The sequence below is a fragment of the Leptodactylus fuscus genome, chromosome 7 (assembly GCF_031893055.1).
Source record: "Leptodactylus fuscus isolate aLepFus1 chromosome 7, aLepFus1.hap2, whole genome shotgun sequence".
NCBI classification, from domain to species: domain Eukaryota; kingdom Metazoa; phylum Chordata; class Amphibia; order Anura; family Leptodactylidae; genus Leptodactylus; species Leptodactylus fuscus.
In genome coordinates this window covers 126,951,350-126,978,566 of record NC_134271.1, presented here as the reverse complement: position 1 = coordinate 126,978,566, position 27,217 = coordinate 126,951,350, and the positions used below count along the sequence as shown (strand labels likewise).

General features: G+C 44.5%; 1 protein-coding gene across 2 annotated transcripts; it reads left to right on the top strand.

The window, feature by feature from the left end:
• The first annotated feature begins 275 nt into the window (after positions 1 to 275).
• SPINT1 (serine peptidase inhibitor, Kunitz type 1) lies at positions 276 to 27,217 on the top strand. Of its 2 annotated transcripts, none has more exons than XM_075283021.1 (10): positions 276 to 992; positions 13,805 to 13,963; positions 17,687 to 17,827; positions 20,975 to 21,154; positions 22,098 to 22,124; positions 22,428 to 22,553; positions 23,397 to 23,447; positions 23,553 to 23,723; positions 24,592 to 24,648; positions 26,066 to 27,217. In XM_075283021.1, the coding sequence occupies exons 1-10, from the start codon at positions 596 to 598 to the stop codon at positions 26,254 to 26,256; spliced, it is 1,500 nt and encodes a 499-aa protein (XP_075139122.1). In that variant the 5' UTR covers positions 276 to 595; the 3' UTR covers positions 26,257 to 27,217. The 2 variants fall into 2 exon arrangements, with proteins under 2 accessions (XP_075139122.1, XP_075139123.1); XM_075283022.1 differs by lacking the exon at positions 276 to 992 and adding an exon at positions 10,346 to 10,980.

Genomic DNA, 27,217 nt, shown 5'->3' with positions numbered 1-27,217 from the left:
GCCTCAGCACTTGACAATTAGGTCATCCCAGCAATGACTAGGAAGGCTCGGCCAGATGACCACATTACAACACGAAAAAGAAAAACCCTCTCCCCTGCCCCACACCTTCCATCTGTGTGAGTCAGGTATGAGGTGGGGGGAGGGGACTCAGGTGTACAGTTTCACTTCCTGGCTCCTCCTTGGGCTTCAGATGTGCTCCATCTACCTAGCTGGCAGGTGAGGGGTTAAAGGTGGATACCTGGTGATAGGAAACACCCATTTCAGTTTCATGTGAAACCTACAGAGGACACAGACAAAGGGGGTGACAACTTGTGCTTGTTGGGATCCATCGGAAAGGCACCCCAAAGATTCACCTTACTACCTGGAAATCTAGGAGATAGAAGACACTCCTTCTCCGGAGACCTCTCACACCCTGGGAACGTAAGGACATAACCATTACGGAATAACACAATAAGGAACCCGGAATAAGGACGGTCACAAGTTTCCGTTTGCTCTGTGTATACTATGTATCTCTTGTAGCTCCTGTATTATTGTCCTCTAGATATCATTAACCCTAAAGAAGCTTTTGTCTTCCGGCCTCGGTATTGTGTCCAAGATGCGCCCCCTGTTTACGATTGTGACCCTAGTTGCCTCTTTTTGGCTGGTCTGCTCTGCGCTCCACGGACAGAGCTGTCTGGACAATTTTACGAAAGGTATGCCCAACTTCGTGCTGGAATTGAACGAGTCTGTAAGTAGCGGAGCCACGTTCCTCACTTCACCCGAATTGGACCGGGTCAGGGACTGCCTGTCTGCTTGTTGCAGGGTACCGGCCTGTAATTTGGCGCTAGTGGAGCGAGAACATGGGCAAGATGACGTCATCAAATCTTGTTTCCTCCTTAACTGTCTCTACAAGCAAGAGTTTGTGTGCAAGTTTGTCAGGAAGGAGGGATTCGTCAACTTTGTCACGCTGGACGTCAGCAATAGGTATCTGCACCTATGGGAAGATAAACAAGGTGAGTTCTATACAGAGAACAAACCTGTCTAATGTGAATGTCCATGTTAGTTGTACTGCCAAGGCTAGGTTCACATCTGCACTGGAGTCTCCGTAGGTGGACCCCATTATAGTCTATGGGTTCCGCTTTTTAAGGTCTCCATGTTTTGAGTCCTCAGGTGAATGCCAGAGACCCAAAGGCTGGTGTGAACCAAGTGTAAGCAAGTGTTAATAAGATGAAGTGTCATAGAAATGTATTTTTATAGAGCTATGTGTCATTGTGTACTATTGATTTATTTTATTTTCTTGTTGGGCTGGGTTCCCATGGGACTGACTAAGGCAGGGTTCACTCAGTCGCAGAGACCACCGAAAACCAGCATTGGGGAAATAAAAAAAAAAGAAAAAAAAAAGTCCTGCATTGAGTTCCGCTTTCAGTCTGGAAACAGTGGACATGCATCGGACCTCAATATAGTCAATGGGGATCGCTGGTCCCTTCGTGAAACCATTGGTGTAGGGGTCTGTTGTTTGAGTACCCAGATGGACCTGAACAACTGAGCCACTGGTGCTATTGTGGATCCTAGTGGTATAGTGGCGAGTCAATGGTGGCTAATCCACTACATACAGTAGATAACGTTAAACTGAGTTGTAGAGGAATATGTTGGCATGATATAAATAGAAGTATTATAGTGTTTATATCTTAGTACAAAAACTTTAGGACGTATTTGCACACAAATGTGTAATTTGAAGCTCCTAGGTTCCAATGCAAAATCTGTAATGGAGTCCCTACTAGAGATGAGCGAGTACTGTTCGGATCAGCTGATCCGAACAGCACGCTCGCATAGAAATGAATGGACGTAGCCAGCACACGGGGGGTTAAGCGGCCGGCCGCCGTCAAAGCGGAAGTACCAGGTGCATCCATTCATTTCTATGGAGCGTGCTGTTCGGATCGGCTGATCCGAACAGTACTCTCTCACCTCTAGTCCCTACCAAACTTATCATTAAGAATAGTTGTGTGTTTTATGGTGCAGAGACCTTTGGATCCCCATCTGGGTCCAGGGCCTGGCTACTATAGAACCCACTATAGCTACACCACTGTAATGCTACAGTTTTGGGTCACACAGAGTAGTGTTAAAGTAGATGAGGTTTAACCAAATCTCATCCACATCCCTCGAAATAAGGACCTGTAGCCCAAGGTGTGCTCTGCTGTTTGGGTTTTCACCTAACCTTTGGGAATGCGACCGTGAACCGCAGAGGGATACCCATAGGACATACCAGAGGAATATCGTGAGAAAAAAACTGATCAATTTCAGGTGGTTTTTGAATCAACGAAATTGAGAGAAACATGTTGCTGAGAAGTCTGTGGGAACGTAGCCTTTCAGTTCTGCAATTCTATTAATTTCTATAAACCAGAATAAGGCTGAGGCCCCACTTTGCGGAAACGCAGCTTCTTTCTTTTACAGATTTTGCTGTGGTTTTTTGAGCCAAAGCCAGGAGTGAATTGAGCAGAAGGTAGAAGTATAATCACTTCCTATAGATTTCCCATTCCCCTTGTAGACATTCAGACATGGCTTTGGCTGAAATAAATGCAACAAAAAAAATTGCGTTTCCGCAACGTGGGGCCTCAGCCTAAAGGGGTTTTTTTAAGCTGAGAGGTCATTGGTATGAGACGCGTGTCCAACACAGAAACCCCAAATAGATAACAGGTCAGCCTCTGGCGCCTGAACCTATTGAGGGCCTGGATCTGAAACCAACAGGCTCCAGTCACTTTATGGTTTCAACTCCACAAAAAAAACAAAACAGAAAAAAACACAACCAAACTTATAAAAAAATTAAACCGCTTTCTGCAACATGGGGTCTTCAGCCTAGAACGGTGGTGCCAGAGTACTACAGCTCTGCTCTTATTCACTTGAATGGGAGAAGAGCTTCTGGAACCATTCGTATACAATGGATGGAGCCTTCTGGTTCCAGTGCTGGTGGCTGCCCGAGACAGATACGTGCAGGGTTCGGGTGTTGGTGGTGTAGTCATGTCAGAAGGAAAGACAATCAGACATTCTTAAATGCCAGAGCCGAAACGTAACTTTTCTTGAATGTAAATCTAACATAAAAGAACAATATGCACAGCCCTAGGAATGCTTGGAGACTTCGGACACCCGTAGCTTGCACACATAAGCCAGCGGCCATCACTTCTGTTCCCACAGTCACCGACTAGGCTTCTTGTTTGTCCTGCTTTCCAGGACATTGCAGGCTGACCACTTGAATTGACTGTTGGCTGCTCTTGTATAGTGTGTCTTTGCCCTGACATAACCCAAGTGTCATGCCACTGCTAGTTTGGAGTCGTGTAATGGGATGTGCCAGACTGAGGTATCACACCTAGAAGCAACCATTGTTTTTCCTCTATGCATTGCACCTTCAAAGGTGATGTCACACTATACACTTTGCCTCACCAGTGGTTGCACAACAGTCGAACCCAACATTGAATAAACAATGCTTCTTGGAGGATGCTAACCTATCCTGGGCAGGGACACTGGATGGCCATGTACAGTCGCCCAGCTAAGGAGTATGAGCCTCACCTCCTCACAGTACAAACTCTGATCTGATACTCATAAACCATCTTGAGGATAAGGTCATCGGTATCAAAAATGTCACCATCCCAATAGTTGTTGCAGTGTCTTCTCGAAAGAGGTCATATGTGATTTGTTGTTGTGTGGGTACAACGTGCCCTATCCCATAACTTGCATCAGAGACCTCTTGTTTCATAATTCGGCCTCAGGTCCCACTGAAATCCAGCCGATCCACAGCCAAAGGCCCCTCTGCAATAGTATAATAAGCCCACCATTCTGATGGAAGCCAATATTGTAATACCAGGACAGCTCAAGTCTACGTTCCGGCTCATAGATGGGGTGCTCATATGTCTTCATGGGGCACATGCGCAGTCAGCGCCAGTTTCAGTTTCCGTAGATTCCCCTGATAAAATGACTTTGGGTGCTCACCCTCCAACAAGGAGTTGGTACCCATCAAATTTGGATGTCTTCTAGAACCATTATTGTGGCGATCCTCTGGTGGGACTCTGCGCAGTGATTCTCATCATGAGATAACCTCTAACATTGCAGGGTCATTTGGGTGTTAAGGTTTGGTCATTTTTATTTTTTGTTGTCAACATAGCCATATGAGGGCTTATTCTTTGTGTGATGTGTTGTATTTTTAGTTAGGACCATTTTGTAGTACCTGTGTTAGATTTTATTAACATTTTTGGGTTGTCCACGTGAAATAGACGTGTAATTCTGTTACTATGTTCTATATTTTGCTTTTACGATGTTCACTCTGCATTAAGCATGGCATGGCACGTTTTTCCCAGCAGGTCATTATGATCACATGGATATAATATTCATATAACTATTGCTAAATTTTCATTTCTTGGCTGCACGTGGTGTGATATTTACAATATTTTTAAAGTGCGTATTATACATGCATTCACGCTTCGGATACGCTCAGCTCATTCTGAGCATAAAACACGTTCAGAATGAGCGTATACAAAGCAGATCCCATTCATTTCTATGGGAGCCGGCATACGTGCGCTCCCCATAGAAATTAATGGGCTGCTTTTTTCCCTATTGGTTTCAATGTGATACAGCTTTTTACACTTTCCAAAATTTTGTTTGCTGTTCCGCAAGGTGACTTGAACCTGTGATTGATTAATCTCCTATACCGTATCTTGCAATCCTCCTGTATTGTAGTGTATGTCACAGTAATCTCTGTGTATTAGGCCAAAGGCTTGGCCTCCTGGCTACCATGATAAACCCGTGGAACTCATGTGATTTTTACCATTGGGTGGGCCGAGGGTGTGAAAGAAGTGGTACGACCCAACATCCATGTTATAACCTGCTAGAGTTGAAGCATAGTCTGAAAGCTAGTCCTAGGTCTAGCAAGTGCAGCTACTATGCCTGGTACATCGATGCAATGTACTATAACAGTGCAATGCTGTAAAAGTATGGCAAGAAGGGGTTAAGGAGGTTGTCACACATAGAAAAACCTATTCGGAAATATCAGTCATCTTCTGATCGGCGATTAGTCATGAGTCCAGGTTCCATGATATCGCTAGGGAAACCTTTTATACATTTGCTTATTCCTCTGGTTAAAAGTCAAGTTCTGGAAACCCCCTCTAAGGTTTTTATACTTGCTGTGTATGTGTCTTTATAGGACCTTATGTGCCTGTATATGATCACGGGCCCACCCATGTATGCGACAGTGAGCCTAGGGCTAAACTTGGGACAAGCCCCATATCTGTCCATTTTGTGGCCTGGGCTCACTAGATGAAGTGAATGGATTAGTGAAGCCCATGTGTGGTCTGTACCGTTTTATTATGGACTGGCACAGTCATAAGTATGTCGCTATATGTAACACTTCACAATGTTCTGTTTCACTATCCCCTCTTCTAAGAGATATGAAATACTACATATATTTGAATTTTTTTATTTTTATCTTTTGTCCACAGATAACTGGGGAATCCTTTTTAATGTTGCCTCTTTATTCAGAAGCCTGTGAGTGTTCCCATTATACAGGATGAGCGAAAGTCAGGAATGTGACCGCTTTCACTCGGGCCTTATATTACACAAAAATTATAGAAAAGTGGTGTGAGCACGGCTGGTGGTTCATAAACCACTTGTACTAGCAGCGGTGACTCTGCCGCTTTCTACAGGAGCGTGCCGATCCAGCGTAGTGACTTACTGACTGCAGCTACTGTCATTAGGCAACCATTCTAAGGGCTAGTTCACACATGGGCAAAGGGGCGGATTTTGACTGCGGATTTCACTTCAAAATCCGCCCCTTACAATGGTGGTCTATGTAGACCGCCAGGCTTTTTTTTTCCGCTAGCGGCAGGCTGCCACTAGCGGAGAAAAGAAACGACCTATCTTCAGGCGGAAGCCGCGCGGCTTCCGCCCCGGCAGCTCCCTCCTATGTCGGCTCATTCATTTGAGCCGACAGCGGAGGGGAAAGCCGCGACCGTGATGGTCGCGGCAGGCGGGTTTTGACAAGAGAGAGACGCGGCTCGCCGCGTCTCTCTCGGTGTCAAAACCCGCGCGGGCAGTTCACATGTGAACTGACCCTTACTGCATACCTACCACCTTTTAAAGGACCGAAAGAGGGACACTGTGTAAATTTAGCTCCACCCACTTCTAAATTGATTCTGCCCATTCCTCTTTGTGCTCCCCACACAATAACCCTAATATTATATGCCCCCACATTATAATGTTCTCCTCAAATTGACCCCACAGTATAAAGTCTCCCTCCTGGTGCACCCACAGTTTAATGTCCCCCTCCAGCTACCCCTGTGTAAACTGTGGGCAACTAGAGGGGGGCATTAAACAGGGGCAGTTGGAGAGTGACAATGAACTGTGGGGGCAGCTGGAGGGGGACATTAAACTGTGGAGGCATTACTGTCCTCCATTAGCTGCCTCCAATTTAATGTCCTTCTACAGTTACCCCCATTTTAATGTTCTCCACTGTATTCAACTCCTCCTCGTCCTCTCCAGACACAGAGGAGTTGAATCCGGGATATACCTCCTGTCAACCCGGACCACGAGACACGACCCTGAAACCGGGACTGTCCCGCAGAATCCGAGACGGTTTGGAGGTATGTAATGTAGGTATGTTTCATGTGTTAGAATTTCTGCTTTAGCCCACATTCACATGGCCGTGGAGCAAAAAAAATTTTTTAAAAAATTGACATTTTCATGGGAGATCTGTCACAGGCAAACTAAAATGGCCACTGAGTATAATAGGTGGTGGCCCATTCGTACTCTCCGTCCCTTGCCCCTTTTGGACCTCCTGGTGACATCATGTGCCTGGGATCACCGCTGAGTGCTCATGTGACCACTCGGTGTACAGGTCACGCAGTTAGGAGTAAACCCAAGATGGCTATACTGGTCATGGTAACTTTGGCATCAAATGTAGGGACCTAGGTTAGCATAATGTTGAGGTGTCCACACTAAAGAGTTGTAGGGTCCTCTGGGCACTCCATGTCTACCAAGTGATGGAGTTTTGGGGTGCTGTTGGTGTTAGATGTGAATGAAGGCACAGGAAACAGGATGACTATTGAAACGAGAACACCCTATGGCTTAGTTTACTCAACACATTTTCTTCATGTTACAAAGTAACATGAAGTCACATAAACTTACAGTGCCAGGTTCCATACATGGACGGAAATGACTATTGCTCTTTAACCTTTCCTCAGGCCTCCAACACTTTCCACCATGGCAATCTGTGACCCAGCAGGTCCAAGAAGTCTTGGTTGTGCAAGCATTGGGTCTGGTAACATGGGACTGCCTATTAACCCTATCTGCCGCTAAATAACCTATATAACTCAACAATCTAGATTCCTCTTCTATGGATAACTAGAATCTAGGGACTAACTCCTGGCTAAAGACGGAGGGTCTCGTAGTAACCACTAATCTCTTCCCACCCTAGAGACCCAATGCGGAAGTCTCTCCTGCTTGGGCAGTAACACAGACATGTCACATTAACTCATGTGTATGGAGAAGCCAAGACAAATGGCTATCTAATGTGTATGGATGACTTTAGCCTAAAACCAGACGGCCATGGTTGAAAGTAGCCGTGAAAGTCGTGTTTTTGGGGTTTTTTTTTGTAATGCATGCCTGATTTTACAAATCCCCCATACATTGCAGTGTATGGAAGGATCTGGTAAAACTTACAAATCTAGAGCATGACCTATGGTTTGACGACCGACCTTCAAAATATCGGTCGTGTGACTAGTCGATATTCGCTGTCGTGTGCGTAACTCTCATGTGACTCATAATGGAGACCATGGCCTATTTTTATTTTTTTTCTTATTATTGCTTACATAGCTCCAACATATTCTGTACATAATCCTTAAAGGTTACAGTCTGGCGTTGGACTCACAACATGAATTCCCCTTTAGTCTTTGGCATACTGGTCTGCCGTCTTCCTGTAAGTCGGAGTGTTTACGGATGAGGTTTTGTAAGACTCACATTTGTTCACATCTGCTCTGGCTCTTTCAGATGTTTTGTTAGAACAAGAGGAATGGAAATAAAGCGTTGACTCTTGTATGATGGATACCAGAGGCTGCAACAGACCTCATTGACTACAATGGATATTGCCCATGTTACTGGCTTTTCATAGTCTCTGCCGTTGCTGCCATTCTTTTCTATGGTCCAATACACACATCTGTGTTTTTCGTGTGTCCATGAGCCTGGGTGCAAAACTCAGGACTAGGACTGTTCCTGTCTTTTTGCAGTCCAGGCTCTCGGGACGCCCATTGTGTATGTAACCTTATAGGTGTATTATATATTTTGGCTTGTTCCGTCCTTTGCTGTTGCCTGGAAGCCATCGTGAGTGATACAGTTACAATCCTGGTGAAACGTGTGACAGTCATTAGAGCCTCCTACCAGTCTGGGTTCAGTCGCAGCCGGTTTATTACCATACGTACGTCATCTTTCTCTGTAATGTCTACCAATGAAGGAAGCGCTCTTCTCGGTGTGACTCAGGTATGAGGTGGGGGAGGAGGCCTCAGGTGTACAGTTTCACTTCCTGCCTTCTCAATTTAGCAACACACACTGGATATAATCCAATTACCTGGTTGGCAGGTGAAGGGTTATAGGTTTACGGTTCATGTAAAATCTATAGCGGTCACGCTCTACCAGGAGATGGGAGCTGATGCTTGGGTGCGCCAGGAAAGCTTCATCTCCTTGACTATAATTTAGTAGCTGACGCTACCTAGAGGCCTCCAAAATTAAAGTTCCAGTCCTCTATTACAGGGCCAGCCGAAGGTTTTGACTGTCCCTTGGGCGACCATCTCAGTGGGGCTACTGTCTGGCATGCTAGCATTCGGGTCTGCATGGAGACATGAATGATAGAATCCCTTTAAGCAGACAGGGTCTCCATCATTAAAATAGTATTTTGCCTACCACTTCGGAATATTCTATAGTCTAATAGTCTATTCTTCTCCTACCTTATGATGTCTTCTCCGGGCCGCTGTTCGGTGGAATTCCCGGTTTTCGTCAGTATGCAAATGAGTTCTGTCGGAACACTGGGGGCGTCCCCAGTGCTGCGAGAGAACTCTCCAGCGCCACTTCCATCTTTGTCTGGAATGGCCTCGCTTCACGTCTTCTAACGGCACTGGGTTCAAACTGCGCATGCGTGTAAGCGGCCACGCGCTGTCGGCTTTGCCCGAGGCCTAGAAGTTGGGGACACCCCCAGTGCTGCGAGAGAACTCATTTGCATATTGACAAAAACTGGGATTTCTACGAAACGGTGGCGCGGAGAAGACCTCTAAAGGTAGGAGAAGAATAGCCTTTCTTAAGGCTATGACGATGTGGTAGGCAGAAAAAATACAATTTTAATTATAGCATCTATTTAAAGAAACTCTTACCTACAGAAACCTGTGTACCTCATAGACTATAATGGGGTCTGTGTTTTTTTTTTTTTTTTTTTTTTAATCAAAACTGGCAGGATTTCTCTCTCTGCTGATAATAAGCTCAGTCTGTGGCGGTCTCGTACAGGGACCCCAAAGCAGATGTGAACTTACCCTTGGGCTAAAGCCACGTAGTGTCCCGCAGCAAAAAAGCGCTGTGGGAAAAACCACGGCAGCAACGTATCACTGTTTTTCCCTGCAGTGCTTTTCACAGAAAGTTCATAGATGGAGATGAGCGAGTACTGATTCGAACAGCATGCTGGCATAGAAATGAATGGATGTAGCTGGCACGCGGGGGGTTAAGCGGCCGCCGTCAAAGCGGAAGTACCAGGTGCATCCATTCATTTCTAAGGAGCGTGCTGTTCGGATCGGCTGATCCGAACAGTACTCGCTCCTCTCTATTCATAGAGGATTCCTTTGCGGATTTTCTGCTACCATTATACCTATAGGGAAACCGCCAGTGCTGCGATTTCCAAAACTACAACGACTTTGTAAATTTCAGCATGTCTGCTGTGCGCATTTTACCACATTGTGGGGATGGTATTTGCTAGCATCCCATCCACTACACCGTGACTGTAAAACGCCACATTTTGCCTAATGCGTAACGCCACATGGGACCCTGGTCTTAGAGACTCAATCCATTACATTAGTGAGTGCTGAACATTAGATTTGCTTTTTCTGATGCTGGGTTCTTTGCGGATTCCAACATTTTATGGAAAAAATTTAGCAGCTTGCAGCACTATTGTTTGCTGTCCAGCATCTGTACTAGATTACTTGGAGAAGACAGCAGCCATAGAAAGGAGAAGCATTGGCGGGGGCCTGTGGACAGGCGGCAGCAGGGATGGGCGGGGAGGAGACTGACTGACTACAAGGCTGTTGTGGTAATAAAACTGGTGTTTGCAGCTTTCAGCCGAGCTAGCTGAGCACACTGACCCTGCTCCATTACCTAAAAGCCTATAGACATAATGATCCCCTATAGAAAACGCAGTGAGGAACCATCATCGAGTTCTGTCACAACACCTCAGAAGTTCCCCTTCACGTTGCTTGTGTGTTTCCTGTGAAGGATCCTGTCTTTCTCTTCTCCCCTATATTAGACAAGACGGCAGGGGTTAATTGTATAGAAACCAGTGCCTCTGGTCTTCAAAGTTTTCTTTACACCACAAGATGTGCCGTCTTTTCGCTATCGCAGCTATGGTCGCTTCTTTTTGGCTGGTCTGCTCCGGGCTCAATGGACAGAGCTGCCCGGACAATTTCATGGAGGTTATTCCCAACTTTGTGCTGGAACTGAATGCCTCTGTGAGCGGCGGAGCCATGCTCCTCACTTCACCCAACGTGGACCGGGTCAGGGACTGTCTGTCTGCTTGCTGTAGGTTATCTGGTTGTAACCTTGCCATGGTGGAGAAAGAACATGGGCACGATGCTGTGATCAAGTCTTGTTTCCTTCTCAACTGCGTCTACAAGCAGGAGTTTGTGTGCCAGTTTGTCAGGAAGGAGGGGATTGTCAATTATGTCACATTGGATGTTGGCAGCAAGTATCGGCGGATATGGGGAGACAAGGAAGGTGAGTGCTTTACTGGCTGGGACCGGCCCACAGGGGTGCAGGTGAACCTCCTGGTGGGCCTCTAGTCCCTCAAGAGTGGTACATGGTTACATAGTAGGTATGGATGGTTGACGACATCAGTCCATCAAGTCCAACCTATAACCCTATTATCCCCTACGTTGTTGATCCATGGGACTGTATAATCCATATGGGGCCCTCGTCGTCAATCCTCTTACTCACAGAGCTAAGGGGGGCCCTAGTATGACTTCAGAGTTACCAGGTCACTGAGAGGGTCAACGGACAGAATTGGTCCAAGGTAAGGACTAGCAGGCAGGCAATTTGCCAATGGGAGGCAGGTAATATTTGCATTTAACTGCCCGCAGTACTAGTGGGCACCCCAATCTGATACCGGTGCTTTACCAACTGCTTCCAAATGAATCCCTCATTTGAGGACCTACACATGACGCAACTGAATAGCTGCTGCAGATCTGTATAGTAGCATTGTACTATAGTATATAGCGTTGTATACTAGCCATGAAGTAGAAGGAAATCTCATCCACATACTATGCAAGAAAGCTCAGTGCAGATTGTCTGTGGTTTTCACTTTTTGCAATGCAAAGTCTGTCACACAAACCACCCGGCAGTTTTACCACAGAGTTTGAGGAAATTCATATGACCCGAAACATGTTCTGTATGCTAGAAGTGCTGAAAGAATGCAGCAGACTCATGGCTATCACTTTTACAAGTCCTCCTCCCGCTTGTAGCCGTCCACTCTACGAGGAGCAGAACAGAGCTTCCATACTTGTAATACAAGAATGGCCATTTATCTGCTGCGGCAGGGGCAATGCCTGGCTGGCTGCGTCTTTCCAAGGAAAGTGCAAAGAGGAAGTCGCAGAGATAACCTTCTGTAGTTACAGTATAAAGATGCCATATTTACATACCTGTACTTTATGCGCCATTTCATCTGTCAGGTATTTGTAGGGCTATGTTCACATCAGAGTTTGTCTTCAGGTTTTCCATTTAATGGGAGCAAAAGTGACAAGTGCAGGATCTTTTGACTCTTACGGGTTCTATTTTGCAAATTCTTGTCACTCTTTTAGAATGGAAACTGCAACTCCTATGTAAACCTAGCCTTAAAGGGGCATTACTATGATCACAGCCATATTTAGATGTATAGGTACTATAAATGGTGTGTTATATAACTTTTTTGTTCTCTGGGACATAAGCTGCCGCTAGACATGTCTGGCATTGACTTCCAACCTTCTCCCACATGCACAGCTTTGCCAGCCAAGTGCACATATATGGTGGGGATGAGAAGACTGCTGACGGCTATTTCACCCATCTCTCCCATATACATGCATGCTTGGATCAGCGCTGAGGAGAGGGGAGAAGATTCTTCCTCACACATGGCAACATCTTACTCACTTGGTCATATCCCAATCTCCACTGATATCTGCCCAATACACATTACATAATTGACCAAATCCACTGAAATCACTATTGCAAATCTAATGTGCATGGGCTGCTTAAGTGAGACCGCTCCGGTTTATATTCCGTCACCAATAGAGATTGTCTTCTATCCAGTCTAGACAATGCTCTTTGAGCAGTAACACACATTTTGCTGCAGGTTTGCTACAATGTATCAGCCAGAGTCCAGGCCGTTTATCTTGTGTTTATTCACATGGAATAGGAGCTGGTGTTATTTTTTGGTTTTCATTGACTAGGACAGGCCGTTTCCAGTCTGCACCTTGAAGTTACTGGAACAGTAGATGTAGATAAGACACATAATGGAGCAGTGATGGCTTTATATGGGCCACACAGAGACTAAGCTTCCGTAATTGTCATCCTGCTAAACCATTTACATTGCAGCAGACTTGTTTTGCTAGTTGTGAACCCTGCCCTAGATAGCCTGGGGTAGAGGATGACTACACATATACAGTGTCTTCTATACGTTCTGTACGGGGCTACCTTCCAATTCTTTTGATTCATTCATCCAAAGGACGGCCTACAGTACAATCGGTTATTATGGCGGTGAATAGTGACAGTAAATGCTGCAAAGGATTAGGATAGCAAGCAATGCTGACAGCGAGAAACCTCGCATCCTCGTTTTTATCATGGACGTGTTTTATTATGTATCAAAGAAACATTATAAAAATTCTATTACACCGTGGGGTAAAGCTGAGATATAATATAGGCCAATTTCTGCCATAACTTACAGTAACACTACCAAGCCGGGCCATGTTATCTCCTGATATTCCTGTGTTTTTGGACGAGGCATCTAGAGTCCCAAGAAAATTTGTGCCTGGAGTCCCTAATGTTGCTCGCCCAGTATGTTGCCCCTGTAGTTGCCCAACTTACAGTATAATGGGGTAATTTCACTACAGATTTGCAAAAATGTTTTCAAATGCCCCCTTTGTGGGAATGGCACTTGCAGAAATTCATGTTCTTGCTGTCAAAACAAACCTATTCAGATGAATGGGATGTGTTTTTCGGTTACAGAATTTTCTACAATAAATTCTAACCCTTGGGAATATAACCTAAAGGTCTGAGAATTGCGCAGGTTCCTGGTGTCTTATTACTAGATGCTCCAAAAAAAACGCAACAGGCAAGTGCACGAATGGCAAAACCGTGTCAGACGTCTTGAGAATTTTAAGAATCTTTCTGAGCCATTTGCAAGGGGCGAGGAGGATTGGTTGGTAGGTTTTTCTATAGACCCTAGTGCATAGTTTCTTGAGGTGTAATCTGGTACCGAAATTTGCCTAAAAACCCACCCATATAGTAATAATACAATTTTGTTTCCTATGTTCCACACTTGTATTCTGATGTCTCTCTATCTTTTCTCCAGGAGAGGACGATCCTCCAATAGCCAGAGTAAGCCGAGATGTGAAGACTCAGCCCAACCAGGAAGTGACCTTGAGTGGGATAGAAAGCTGGGATAAAGAGGGGATTGTAAACTATGAATGGAGCCTGCTCTCCGGGGACCCTGACGTGGTTTATGAGGCAAGTATATGGAACGTAATGAAACAGTAGGACAATACGTGTAAACCAATACAAACTGTGCAGACATAGCATTTCCTTCACACAATGAGTAACAGACATTGTCTGTGGTGACGCAGAACCATACCGGTTATTTACTGAGGATGGGGGCTTTACAGGAGCAATATAACCTACCCTACCTACCTACCTACCTGTTGTCATGTTTGGGAAGAGAGAGGAAACGGAAGTACAAAGATGGCTGGATTCACGTGTGGCAGATTTTGTTGCAAATATTTCTGCGATCTAAAGTTCTGTTCATCTGAATAGGGTTATTTTTTGGGACCAGACTGGATTTCTGCAAGACCTATTGGGGGTAGTCCATGAAACTTCTGCAGTAACTGGTGATCTCCATGGCATCCCAAGTCTATAGACCAGCTTTGGCATCAATAATTCTAATAGCACAAAATGTTAATCATTAGGTTGTCACAATCTTTAGTTTTTAGGGCTATTTCACACGGGCACAGAGGGGGCGGATTCTGGCGCGTAATAACGTCATAATCTGCCCCCTCACAATGGTGGTCTATGGAGACCGCCAGCCTACTTTTTTCCGTGAGCGGCCTGCCCTTTCTTCAGGTGGATTCCGTGGCTCGTTGAGCCGCGGCGTCTGCCTGGCAGCAGCAACCTCCGGATTTGACCCATTCATTTGAGCCTACTCCGGAGGGGGAAGCCGCAACTGTTGGAAGCTGCAACAGTCGTGGCAGGCAGGTTTTGGCCCGAGAGTGACGCGGCTCCCCACGTCACTCTGTGTGCCAAAATCCACCAGTACGCTCCCCGTGTGAACTCAGCCTTAGGCAAGCTGATGATCATCCAAGCACCTGTTCATAGGGATTCTTGTTCCCGATCGTTGGTCCGTGTGACTCTATGATCTGTTGACAAATGAACAAAGGTCTGACCGCATCTCTATAAAGAACAAGGACTGACTGTTTCTAGTTTAAAGAACCCTTAGAGTGTCTGTACAACATCCAATAATGGGCAATTGTTGTGTGTCAAATACTATGTTTTTTGTACTGTTAGATGATATGTTTAAGGAGCATTGTGTCTAAGATAACCCAAAACAGGGGTGGGGGTCATAGTGTAAATTCATAATAAATATAAGGTTCAGTTCCTCCAATACTTCTTGGCAACATCACAATAAATGAATTAAAAGATGTCTTTTGGGAGAAAAATATATATAAACTCCAGATCTAGTCTCAAATATGTTCTTCCTTTGGGCCTTTGAAATATCACAAAGATTTATCCAAAGCCAGAAGTGTGGCTCAGGAAGATGGGGAGGGATTAAGTGGTGTCCATCCGTCAGACTAGATCTTCTACATTGTTCCCCCAAAAATAAGTCTTCTCTACCAACCAGGAAATGACTGTGACTGGGATAGGCACCTAGGATAAAGAGGGGATTGCCCATTTTGAATGTAACATATACTATGCTCCAACCCAATGGAGGCAACCTTAGGATGGAAGAAGTAGTTGTAGCTGTGATGACACCAGTAGGCCAAAAAATGCTCAACCGACTCCTCTAGCCCACCTTATGGACAATGTTGAGGAGGGCATGCAGTGTACCTGATGGTTGTGGTGTTTCCCCTAAGGTGCTTCAAGTTGGAGAGAGGTCTTCCTCTCCTGAGCTTCACACTTTTCCCAAGAGATTGCATGTCCTCTCAATAGGTCTACACAGCGTCTACCCAATTGGCTCTCGACACTTCCAGATTCCTCCTCTAAACACTGGCCAGTGGTTGGCTGGTCTGAGACAAGTTCTCTAGACGTGCCAGCTATACAATTAAACTTACGGGAAGCTATAAAATATTAGTAAATGCGCATAAAACTAAATATACAACATGGTGGCACGTAACACAACATACAACACCTTCAGCACTGCCCACTGTGGTAATGCTGCATCTTCAGGGGTCCAGACATTTTTGAGGTACATGTAATGGAAGAATAGTCCAATATATGTACACCCACGCAAGTATAGCAAGTCCCCTGGGTATTGAGTGACTATATTGACAAAGCTATATGTTGTTTCCTGTGGTGGGATTTACAGAAGTGGTGAGGTTACTCTGCTGTAATATATACCAGTGCGACCTGTTTATATGTCGCTATATCCTGATGTCTTCTGAGATTGGTCTCTAACCCCGATTCAGTTTAGTTTTGTTTGTATTTGGTGGTAAGACAGATGAGACTGGGGGAAAAGAGGAAGGGATTGGGAAATTGACTTGTTGTGGTTGTCTGCTTCGCGTGGGGAACGTCTACATTTGGTAAAAGGATCTTTGGCCAAAAGCAGAACATGCAATACACGGGTTGTACACCGCTTGGGCAAATATTAAGCAAATCCATCCTGAAGAAACATATCAAGTCTAGAGTCATTTTAGGTGAATCTCCTTAAGCAATATTTGCACCCCCTTTAGTTACTTCCTTGTCCACCCTTCTGTCTCTTTGGCCAGCCGCAGTAGTAATGTATAGGATCTCACATGAAATAGTGGAGGAGAGAAAAAAAAAAAAAAAAAAAAAAAGCTATAAAATATAAGTTGTAAATCCCTCCTTTCCCTAGAATACATATAAAAGTAGAAAATGACTGTGACACACATACACATTAGGTATCCCTGTGTCTGACAGTGCCCGGTCTACTGAATATAGGGGATCTGCAGTGCTCCTGTTCCGTTGGGAAGGGGTTAATAGGAGCACTGCAGATATACTATATACAGCCAGGCTGAATTCCAAGTGGGGGAAAAAAAAAACATTCCTCAAGCTCAGGGAAGGGGCAGACAGACAACCAAAACAACCCCCCCCCCCCTTCCCAACAGCTACTACACCCAAAAAATCAGGTCTTTTTTTTTTTAATTTTCGGCTTATACTCGAGTCATTAAGTTTTCCCAGTTTTTGTGGTAAAATTAGGGGCCTCGGCTTATATTTGGGTCGGCTTATACTTGAGTATATACGGTACTTTCCCCAAGACACCAGTTGTACAAACTTGTAGTGCCTGAACTTGCAAGGATCCACTTTCCAGAGGGTTTAGAGTACATGCACATGGTCAGGGTTATGTTTCCGCACTATTTTCTATGCAGAAAATCTGCACTTTAATCCGTTTGCATTAGTCAATGAGTTCAAGTAAGACTACTTTGGTGAAAAAGAGGAATTTGCTGCTAGCGCCACCTATTAGAAGGCAGCTCCCTATAGATTAATACCTAGAGCATAATCGGGGAATTGCCAAGCCAGTATAACCCCTCCAAAAGGAAGAGTTCCCATTCGCAGATGGCTCTTTTGAGGTTTTCGCCTCTCAAAGTCGGATACTGACTAGAGATGAGCGAACACTGTTCGGATCAGCCGATCCGAACAGCACGCTCCCATAGAAATGAATGGAAGCACCTGGCACGTACGCTTTGCTGGTGGCCGGTCGCTTAACCCCTCGCGTGCCGGCCACTTCCATTCATTTCTACGGGAGCGTGCTGTTCGGAACGGCTGTTCCGAACAGTGTTCGCTCATCTCTACTACTGACGGCTGTGTGAGATGTCTCGAAGTGAATCAGAAGGGGTAATGTGTTTTAGTAGGGGGAGACTGGTACAGGGACTAAATCCCACCATTAGTCAATGACCATTCCATTTTTCATGCACACAATTTCGGTAAATTTAATTACAATTTTTAGTTTTCTGATGTAAATTGCTATATATTAATGTGCAATTTAAATTAACTTTCTTTCAGCAAGTCCCAGACCAACCGGCCTACCTAAAAGTGTCTAATCTTCTGACTGGAGGATATATCTTTGAGCTGGTGGTGACTGACACTACAAGTCATCGGAGTTCCGCCACTGTCACAATCACTGTGTTAACGGAGGAAGAGACTGAGGGTGAGTAACCTAACCATGTGTGCTGGGAATGCCAGGAGATTTTGACTAGGTCGTGCAGAATTTTGAATTCCACTCTGGACTATAATACAGAATGTGTAACTCTCCATCACCGCCAAAAACAAAGCCTTAGTTATTGAACATCATATTTTAGCTGCAATGCTTAAGACCCCCACCGATGTGAACACCCACCCCAATTCCAAAAACACGTCTTTTACCTCCATTGGGAAAGTAGCTATGGATAGGGGGTAAATTTTCTTGGCATAACCCATTTAAGACGTGGGCACAGATGCCATATAGATGGTTGTCAGGCCTATACAGGTTCCATTGGGTGCCTTATGTAAAATGCTTGTAGGGGACAATACCTTTTATAAATATGGAGTCCACTAGAGAGTGCAAGCCGCGTGTGTGAGGTTTTTTTTTCTTTTTCTCGTGCCCCCTCCCTCTCCTCTTGATGAATGTTTTATCTGTAGTGTTCCTATGTCTCTATGGATGACTTGTACCTCAATGGGAGCCTTATTGCAGCTGCACATGTAATATGGCCATAAGCTGAAAGATGAGAACAGCTGCACCTCCAGCCGGGACTAAAGCGGATACCAAGCCGTTTTTAACCCCTTGTAATCCAGTGTAGTTGCAAATTTGCTCATCTTTTTATATAGAATAACTTTATGCAAACTAAAAATAGATTGACTGGTCATTCATATAGTATAAAGGTGTTCCAAGTCCCCCTAACTATACATATTGGAGGGAACGGGGGGGAGAGGATCTGGCTGTTATATTTCAGGGTGCCCAATCCTTTGCTTTTGAGGGTGATAAGCTACTGGCAGAGGACTCGCACAACAGCTTTTCCCTGTCCCTATTCCTGTCTGAATGCTTGGGGAGTCTGGAGGGGTTGGCCAATGATTAATCTAAACTGTAAGGCCCTTGATGAATTATTCACAAAGATGTTACTCTAGCTCTAACTCTAGCTCTTGTTTTACTTGCGTCCTGCTTTGCTTGCACTTTGTCACACCCTGTGACGTTTCTTACAAGTATCCAACACTTGCAAGCTGTCATTAACACTGACCAGTCATGCATGAGTCATTGTCACGCAAGCATTACCTCGGTGTAACTGTATCTCATATACAACACACTACAATCTCCAACTGTTACGGAAATCGGCTACGTATATACCACTTAACTCTCCTAGAACCACACTCTTCCACCATCCTACTAATATGTTAAATGTGAAAGTTTGTGTGTTTGGATATTTGTTCCTCAATCACGCAAAAACGGCTGAATGGATTTGAATGAAATTCGGCACGTATAGTTTATAACCTCGATTAAAACATAGGCTTCTTTTTATCCCGGTAAATGACATGGCTTCAGGATTGTTATGAATTTATGTTCACATACTATGTTAAACTACTCTTATCTCTGCTTCTGATAAAGGGGGGGGGCGTTATCTCTCTGTGTAAACACTCAGCTAACCCTCAGTGGATTGTGTACCTGCATTTGCATATTATCTGATCTGCTCCAGGCAGTGCTGACAAACTGAGATGAGCAAACACCTTTAATCCAAATTGGCAGTTTGCCAATTTTAAACATGCTTGGAAAAAGAAAATCTAATTTGTCGCAAACAACGGGAGCCATGAAGGTAGCCAGAAGTCACAGAGCTCTCCTCAAGTGGAGCTGACGGGGATAATCGACGCCAACAACACGCTCATTATATGGCTTCCCATTGAGCTGCTGAGATACCGGAACAATCATGGGCACAGAGCGAGGATTGAGCTCAGCGGCCAGCCAGCTTGATAGCTGTCGAAACGCTGGAGCAGGTGATTCATCAACGCCAACAACACGCTCATTATATGGCGTCCCAGCGAGCTGCTGAGATGCCGGAACAATCACAGCCACGGTGTGAGGAACAAGTTCAGCAGCAGGACAGCTTGAGAACTGCCGAAATGCTGGAGCAGGCAAACCATCGACGGCAGCAATTTGCTGAATATAGGTGGTTCATAATCGCCAACAACCCACAGACGAAGTTGCGGGCAGAGGCTAGTAACCTTTAAAGCCATCTGCCTAATATTGTCAGTCCCCCTCTGACCTGCTGAGGCATGAGCTTCACCTCTTACGCTGGGTTCACACCAGTCTTCAGGTCTCCGTTATCCAGTTTCCGTCTTGTGCATGCAGAAGACGGAAACCTGTCATGCCGAGTCCGCCCGTGAGCGTTTTATGCTCTCTGCGGTGAAACCTTTTTTTTTTTTTTTTTTTTAAACCGGACACCGAGTACTACATGTCCCTGGATTCCTACTTGTAACTTTAAGGCACACACTGCCGTTTTAGTGGTGGTGTCCAGGAGAACGGCATTCCATGAACACTTTCTAGCATGGGCATCCCCTTCTAGACCTGGTCGTGTCCTCTTTGGACATCACCACTGCCCCTTCACTTGTGACTCGGCCATTGAGGCTGGAACAAGGTAGATGGGACGTCACTTTGATGAAATGACCCAAGATCAAAGAAGAAAACATGGAGCCTAACCTGCACATAACTGGCATCTAGTGCAGGATATCCGCCTGCAAAAATGGCTCCCACTGTCTTAAATGGGGGCTGCTCGCTCGCTTTTTTTTTTTTTTTTCCCACTAGCTAGTAGTGGAAAAAAGGAGTGACTACCTATCTTGACGCAGATTCCGTGGCTAGAGAAACACTCCAGATTAGGCCCATCCATTTGGGCCTAATTAGGAGCGGGATGCCGCGACGTAATGCTGATGCACTGCAACGGCATCTGGTCATGGTTTGCTGCGCCAAAAAAAAAAAAAAAAAAAATGTTTCCGTCGTGTGAATGAGCCCTAGATGTAAACTGTTCTATGAACAGTCTTCCTGGTACGCTAAGTTTACGGAGACGCGGATGTGAACGTAACCTTAGACAGTCTTGATAAGTGAGGTCCAATGTGTATTTGTGTCAGTGGGTTTGTGTTAGTGGCTTGTTTTCATACAATAGTACGTCATGGCAGTATCTATCTTCCAGGTAGATGACATACATTTTGCTGACCGCATGATGAAAAAGTCATGGTCTCTGGACAATACCTACAACTTCTGTTGTTTCTGGTCCAGTTCTATATAGTTACTTTTTGCTGTAAATGAATTTAATTTTTCCCATTTCCGATTTTGCAGAATATTGTCACGCTCCCAAGAAAGTTGGTCGATGTCGCGGTTCCTTTCAGCGATGGTGGTATAACCCAGAAGTCAAGGAATGTGTAGAGTTTGTATTCGGAGGATGCAACCCAAACAGGAACAACTATGTCAGAAAAGAGGACTGTAGGCAAACGTGTGTCAATTCTGTGGACCATGCAGGTAAATTTTGTGTCTACAATTAAAAAGCTATTCCACGAGGGCATGAGAAGGCTTTGTTTCTTTCCTTAAACCCAACTGAATAGGAGCCCCCAATGGACTCCTAATCCTAGAATGAGCTGAGATGGCAATGAATAAAACAGAAGTTATGCTTAATCTTTTTCCACAACAAAAAAATCTGGAGAGAGAGATATCAATCTACTCTACAAAGTGGCTTGCAAATGACTCTATTCACTATAGCATGCTCCTTAAAGAGGACCTTTCATGGATTTGGGCACAGGCAGTTCTATATACTGCTGGAAAGCCGATAGTGCGCTGGATTCAGCGCACTGTCTGCTTTCCCGATCTGTGCCCTGGGTAAAGCGCTATTGGTCCCACTACCATAGCTCTTTACAGTCAGAAGGGCGTCCTTCTCCACAACAGCGCCTATAGCGCTGTACAATGTGAGCGGGGAGGATCGCCCCGTCCCCTCCTGATAATACTCGTCTATGAACGAGCACTGTGAGCAGAGGGAGGGGGCAGGGTTCCTCCCCGCTCACACTGTACAGCGCTATAGGCGCTGCTGTGGAGAAGGACGTTCCTGACTGACTGTGAAGAGCTACGGTACTGGGACCGAAAGCTCTTTACCCAGGGAACAGATCGGGAAGGCCGATCCAGCAGTATATAGAACTGCCTGTGCCCCGGACCATGAAAGGTCAGAACTGACCAAACTCTGAGCCAGGATGTAGACCCTGCCTGCCCATGGGACTATTTCTACTGTCCCGTTCTGGACACACAATCGCAGTAGTAGGGACTCCTTCATGGATGACTACGATACCTCCTGGAATCCGGCTCCAAGAAATACTGCCAACGTGTACCGTTCATATTTCACAAACCACATACACTTGCCGACCTAAAAGTTTATTATTAATATTTATTTTTTACATATTTCTTTTCTGTTTTGCAGGTGGTAAAGGAAGGAGACTGGAGCCAGGTAAATGGTTTTATTTTACATATCTTGGTTACATTGTGTGTGTATAGATAAATATAATATATATGTAACCAGTATCTGACATCAGGGGTCCGCTTTAGAGGTGTGGTATCATAAAGCTTTGGTGTGCTTTTGTATACAGATGGCAATGTATATGGAGCTGTATGGTCTCTGTATAGCTTTCTTCCATTTTCTGAGACATTATGTATGTAATGTATGGTAGCAGCTGCATTGTATAGAACTTTTTGTCCATATACCTCCTCCTTTTATTTATCCAATTCCCATATTTCTCTCCTGTCTCTCCAGTATGTGATGGTAGCTGCCTTAGTAGCCAGTTCCGCTGTGCTGACGGCTGCTGTATCGACGCAGCGTTGGAGTGTGATGATACTGCAGACTGCGCTGATAATTCAGATGAGTCGTCCTGTGAGAAATGTGAGTATTCTTATGATCTTCTCCCCATCTGGTGGCAATACACTATATATATATATATATATATATATATATATATATATATATATATATATATATATATATCTCTATATATATAATATAATATAATATAATATAATAGTACAATTGGTGTTGTGGGGTGTGTTTTTTTTTTTTTTTTTTTTTTTTTTTTTGGGGGGGGGGGGTGGCGGGGATGTAGATTGTGAGCCCCATATAGGGATCACAATGTACATTAATTTTCTTTGCTATCAGTATGTCTTTTGTAGAATGAGAGGAAATCCACACAAACACAGGGAGAACATACAAACTCCTTGCAGATGTAGTTCCTGGTGGGATTCGAACCCAGGCCTCCAGCGCTGCAGTGCTAACCACTGAGCCGCCATGTTGCCTCTCCTACCTACTAGGTTCTGTCAGGGATGTATGAGTTCTGAATGGAGATGGAAGAACATTGAGCAAGTAAAATTTTACTTCCTCACCCAAAATCATTTGTTGGAGGACAGTCAGGACATACCCAAACCTGAATACCCAAGTCCTTCTCTTGTTCTGTTGTCCCCGGTGTTATTTTACACAAACCTGTTTTAGGACATGGGTTTTCATGCTGAAAATGAACATTCTCCACGCTTCACCACCGTCTACCTTATCAGTTCAACGTTAAGGACCTTGATGATCTTTGACTTCTCTCTTGGACTGTGAGAAGAGGGGACGCAGTATAGGCCATTGGTTTACCTGGTTATATATAGTGTTCATGTTGTGTCAATGCCCCCCCCCCCTACAATTCAATTTACGATTTGCATAATATTAAAATATATATTTTTTCCCTTCTAGACGATAACGAATTTAGAAAGTTGCAAGAATTGGACGTTCCAAACAGTAGAGGTAAGTGCTAGAGCGGGGAAGGGTACTGGACTGGCTGTAACTAGATGGATTTTCCTTTCTGAGCATACGTATGTTTTATTACTTTACTTTCTCTATTGGTTTTAGCTCGCTGTGTGGAATTGCCCGAAACTGGACCGTGCCGAGCCAGCTTTTCCCGTTGGTACTTTAATCCCGTAGCCCAGAAGTGCATGGGCTTTACTTATGGGGGCTGTATGGGAAACCGAAATAACTTTGTTCATGAACGTGACTGTGAACAGTTTTGCAAAGGAGTTGATGGTAAATCTACAAAGTTCTGATGTATATGCTATACTCTATAATTCCTGAATATTTTTTTTTTTTTTTTGTGAATGATTCTCTAGGTGTAACCTTAGTCTAATGATATATTTCTCTGTCCGTTGGCTTCCATTCATTGCAGTTGTCATAAAGCACCCTGCCGTCTTACTTCATTAATGGCAGCCATATTTGAGATCCTCCATTTCTAACATGGTCACCTGGAAACACTAAAAAAAAACAACAACAAAATCAGGCATTATATAGAATATCCGACATGTAACTAGAACTTAAAGGGAGTCTGTCACCAGGACCCAGTATAGGTTAGGTGATCCTAACCATGTGAGGGTTAGGATTGATATGTTGGTGTCTGGTGACAGAATGTTCAGGCTACGTTCACATCTGCGTTCAGGGATTCCCTTCCCTTATCCTCATGAAATATGCAGAGATAAAAGTCCTACAAGCTTCACTTTTCTCTCTCTGCATTTTTCTTGCAGAAACCACACGGACCCCATTATAGTTTATGGGGTCCACGGGTTTCCTAAGGTAATCGTTCAAAGTGGAAACCCATACGCAGATGTGAATAGAGCCTTACAGAACTGCAATAGTGCAGGTGGCATTACTTTTACTTGAACTGCACCTGGAAGGCTGGATAGTAGTAGTCATGTTTCTGCAGTCCAGATGGACAACAATGTCCGCACCACTGCAACAAAGATCAAGAGCAAACACAGGATGCTTAAAAGGGTGGCTGCTTCCAAATCAGTTGGTGCCTCTTCATAAGATGACCTTACTACATAGGTTACTCAGGTTAGTCGTCCTGTTCCTGATCATATTCCTAGCAGTCTAAAGGAACTACTTTCTCTCCCATTAACAGTTAATGACATTGTTAGAGCAAATCAGGATGATCCAAGCGCACAAGAAGCGGGCACGGGTGAGTGAATTCTTCTCAATCTACTATATTAGCACATTCTAGTACACATTGTATATATAATCTGTTATGCACATGACTGTAATTCTTATCTGCAATGGCGGATCAGTGTACGAGCACGTTCATTTGTGTTGTCAAATGCATACCTATATACCACATGTGATCCGTGCCGTTTCTCCTGATCCGTATACTGCACGTGGTTGTGTGCAGGTAGCCTTTATGTTCATAAACTTGGATCTGATATCTCATCATTGTGACTCTTAAACCATGCAAAAAATGACAAGGACAGGTCTGCTTTATTAATAGCACAAGCTAAATATTAAAAAAAATAAAATACTGCTCATAAAATAAACTCATTTTTGTGCCCCTTAGGCTAATAGGACAGTGGGCTTACTCTCCTAATTTCCCACTTATCCCTACACACACACATTCTCAATCCTCAAAAGATCTTTCTGGATCTCCTCTTGTGTACACTAGGATTGAGCCGATCTTGAGATTTCAAGATCAATTTTAAAATCAGATTATTTTCCAGCCGATCTTGATCGCCAATCGGAATCCGATCTTTTCCGATCTTAATCGCTCAACCCTAGTCAATGCTTCTCTATGGGAAAAGTCACTTTTAGGGTTGAGCTGATCTTGAGGTAACCTCTGATCTCTATCCCGCTGGAAAAGATCGGGTCGGAATTCCGATCGTGATCGTGAAATTTACTCGATCGCCGATCGGAATCTGATCTTTCCTGATCGCTCAACCATAGTGTACACCTGACATTGCAGTCTCCAAAATTTCTGCCGTGCTTTCCCCATACTGTGGAATTCACTACCCCAACACCTCGGACCTTTCACCCCAAGATCAAAACCTTGAAATCCCACCTCTATCTTCAGCAAATCCGGAATGTGCAAAATATACCTACCTTGTTGTAACCATTTGCTGACTGCCCCTTGTCAACTGCCTGGCCCAATATAGTCAACTCTGCTTAGTTGTACCTGTCGGTGACATTTGGACAACCCAAAGATAAATCGGGGATGATCTGTTTCCATCCCTGCCTTCCTGATCGCTGTATACATAGTGCTTAGTGGGTGGTGTGTGTACAGCTATGGGAATTGTCTAGATGTGGCTTCCCCTGACCTGGTGGTCACGTCAGTGGCTTGGTCCTAAAAACCCAAATCCACTCTGCGTTGTATACTAGGAGTCTGCATCTCTCCTGTAACTGGTTCTAACAGGAATCGGGCCCCCGACAATCTAAACTGAGGTCCTATGTTAAAAATGGGCCATACAATTTTAAAAAGTTGGCTGACCCCCTTTATAGTCTTCTTCATTGTCTGGAGTCCAGGCTGTTTAGGTGACCAAGGATCACCATGAAGGGTAGAGGGTGGATAAGACGGACATGGATGGTAACCTGTTTGTGCCTTCCTTCCCCAGGCTCAGCTGAAGTGGCCATCGCTGTGTTTCTTGGCATCTGTATCCTGGTTGTCGTTGCAGTGATCGGATACTGTTATATGAAAAAGAAGAAAGGCAATAACAAGCGGCAAGCAAATGCAAACAATACAGTTGTCCACCCAACAGAAGACATGGAGCACCTAGTATATAATCGGACCACCAAACCAGTCTGATCGGCTGGTGCCAACCTATGGAGACGTGAATTTGCCATGAGACTTTATCTAACACTCCATACTGAGGTCTAGTGCACTGAACTCTCACAAAGAAGACTGCAAGACTTATCACTTCCCATTGCCAAATGGTGGAAGCCGCAAAACGCCGCAGTGGAGGGCATAGGCAGAATTTTATTTCTTGGGGAATGGGAGGGAGGGGGGGGCACCTTATAAGTTATAGAACGATCATTCTAAATCTCCTTCTGCCTATGCAATTGCCTGCCATTACTGTGTGGATTTTTTTTTTCCATTTTATTGTAGATATAGTATTGTAATGTTTTGTAACATCTTATAGTTCGAAGAAACCATCTTTCCTCCTTTGAGTAAATCTTTTGTATATAAAAGTACTGTACCTTGTATTAGGCTACAATGATTTCACATATGTATCTTATTTTGGGTTTTTGGAACTTTTTGAGAAGATGGAGCACATGAGCTTCTTATTATTCCGGTACCCATACACCTTCAATAGCTGTCTGCCAAATACTGGTTGGGCCAAAAAAAAACATTTCACCCAATGCTTCTTCTCCATCCCCATATTCATATCCTGCCTGGCCAAGTAGCCATGGGAATAGGGCCAGATACCTCTGATGGAGGCTTATCTCCCCTGAGAATAAAGGATTGAGCATGTAAAATTCAATATGTCCAATCTCTGGGGAAGGCCCCATAAAGTAATGGGCTAGACTTCTAATGTTTATGGGAACTTTAAGTGGATATCATTGTAGTTTTAGGAATAAGGTTCCTTAATACCGTATTTTACTGTCCATATTATCACAAATCCTGTCCTGACCATGGGCCAGTTGACCTGAACTAAAGGAATAATCTCACCCTATAATGCTGCAGTTTTTGGACATGGTCGGAATGGGATTTGCAGATGTAAAATGGACTGTATAATAAGGGAGCAGGTGGTATGAAGGGGGTCTAA